Source organism: Neopelma chrysocephalum, unplaced genomic scaffold (assembly GCF_003984885.1).
Source record: "Neopelma chrysocephalum unplaced genomic scaffold, ASM398488v2 Primary Assembly neopelma1_80671, whole genome shotgun sequence".
NCBI classification, from domain to species: Eukaryota; Metazoa; Chordata; class Aves; order Passeriformes; family Pipridae; genus Neopelma; species Neopelma chrysocephalum.
The window spans coordinates 1-1,132 of record NW_020912096.1 but is presented as its reverse complement, the minus strand read 5'-3'; the positions used below and the strand labels follow the sequence as shown (position 1 = coordinate 1,132).

Genomic DNA, 1,132 nt, shown 5'->3' with positions numbered 1-1,132 from the left:
CACTGGGGGGCACTGGGACGGGACTGGGAGCACTGGGAGCACTGGGAGCACTGGGACGGGACTGGGAGCACTAGGAGCACTTGACAGGACTGGGAGCGCTGGGATGGGACTGGGAGCACTGGGATGGGACTGGGAGCACTGGGGGCACTGGGATGGGACTGGGAGCACTGGGGGCCACTGGGACAGGACTGGGAGCGCTGGGACGGGACTGGGAGCACTGGGAGCACTGGGATGGGACCGGGAGCACTGGGGGACACTGGGATGGGACTGGGAGCATTCAACGGGACTGGGAGCACTGGGGGCCACTGGGACGGGACTGGGAGCACTGGGGGCCATTCGGATGGGACTGGGGGCACTGGGACGGGACTGGGAGCGCCAGGAAGGGGCGTGGCCAGTGGGAGCAGAGTCCTAATTTGCATATTTTTGGGAGGTGGGCAGGACCAGCCTGGACCTTTACGCCAACGTGATCCACTGCCAGAGCCTGCCCGGGGTGGAGACGCGGCACCGCGACGTCGACATCCTCATCGTCAGGGAGAACACCGAGGGCGAGTACAGCTCCCTGGAGCACGAGGTGGGCACGGGGGACACGCCCCCTTGGGACACGCCCCTTTGGGGACATGCCCACAGAGGGTGTTGTCCTGGGTATGCCTGTCGGGCCACGCCCCTTTGGGCCACACCCCCTTTGGGCCATGTTTCCTGTGGGCCACACCCCCTTTGGGCTATACATCCTTTGGGCCACACCCCCTTTGGACCACACCCTTTTTGGGCTCTAAATCCTTTGGGACACACCCCTTTTGGGCCACACCCCCTTTGAGCTCTGCATCCTTTGGGCCACACCCCTTTTGGTCACACCCCCTTTGGGCCATGTTTCCTGTGGGCCACGCCTCCTTTGGGCTATACATCCTTTGGGCCATGCCCACTTTTGGCCACACCTCTCCTTTAGGCCACGCCTCCTTTGGGCCACACCCCCTTTGGGTGCCCCCACCCCAGGCCATGACCCCACCCTGGTCACCCCGCAGAGTGTGGCAGGGGTGGTGGAGAGCCTGAAGATCATCACGGCCGGGCACTCGCGCCGCACCCCCTTGACCCCACTGACACCCCCTGACCCCCTCCATGCCCCTCAGACCCCCCC

General features: G+C 65.3%; 1 protein-coding gene across 1 annotated transcript in view; it reads left to right on the top strand.

Moving 5' to 3' along the window:
• LOC113979457 (isocitrate dehydrogenase [NAD] subunit gamma, mitochondrial-like) overlaps positions 1–1,115 on the top strand; it is a gene marked incomplete at its 3' end in the record, with an annotated part of 3,274 nt that extends 2,159 nt beyond the window's left edge. Inside the window, exons 4-5 of the mRNA XM_027706843.1 lie at positions 439–571; positions 1,020–1,115. Of these exons, the coding sequence (XP_027562644.1) occupies positions 439–571; positions 1,020–1,115 (229 nt within the window). The remainder of the gene's footprint in view (positions 1–438; positions 572–1,019) is intronic.
• Between the last annotated feature and the right edge of the window lie 17 nt (positions 1,116–1,132).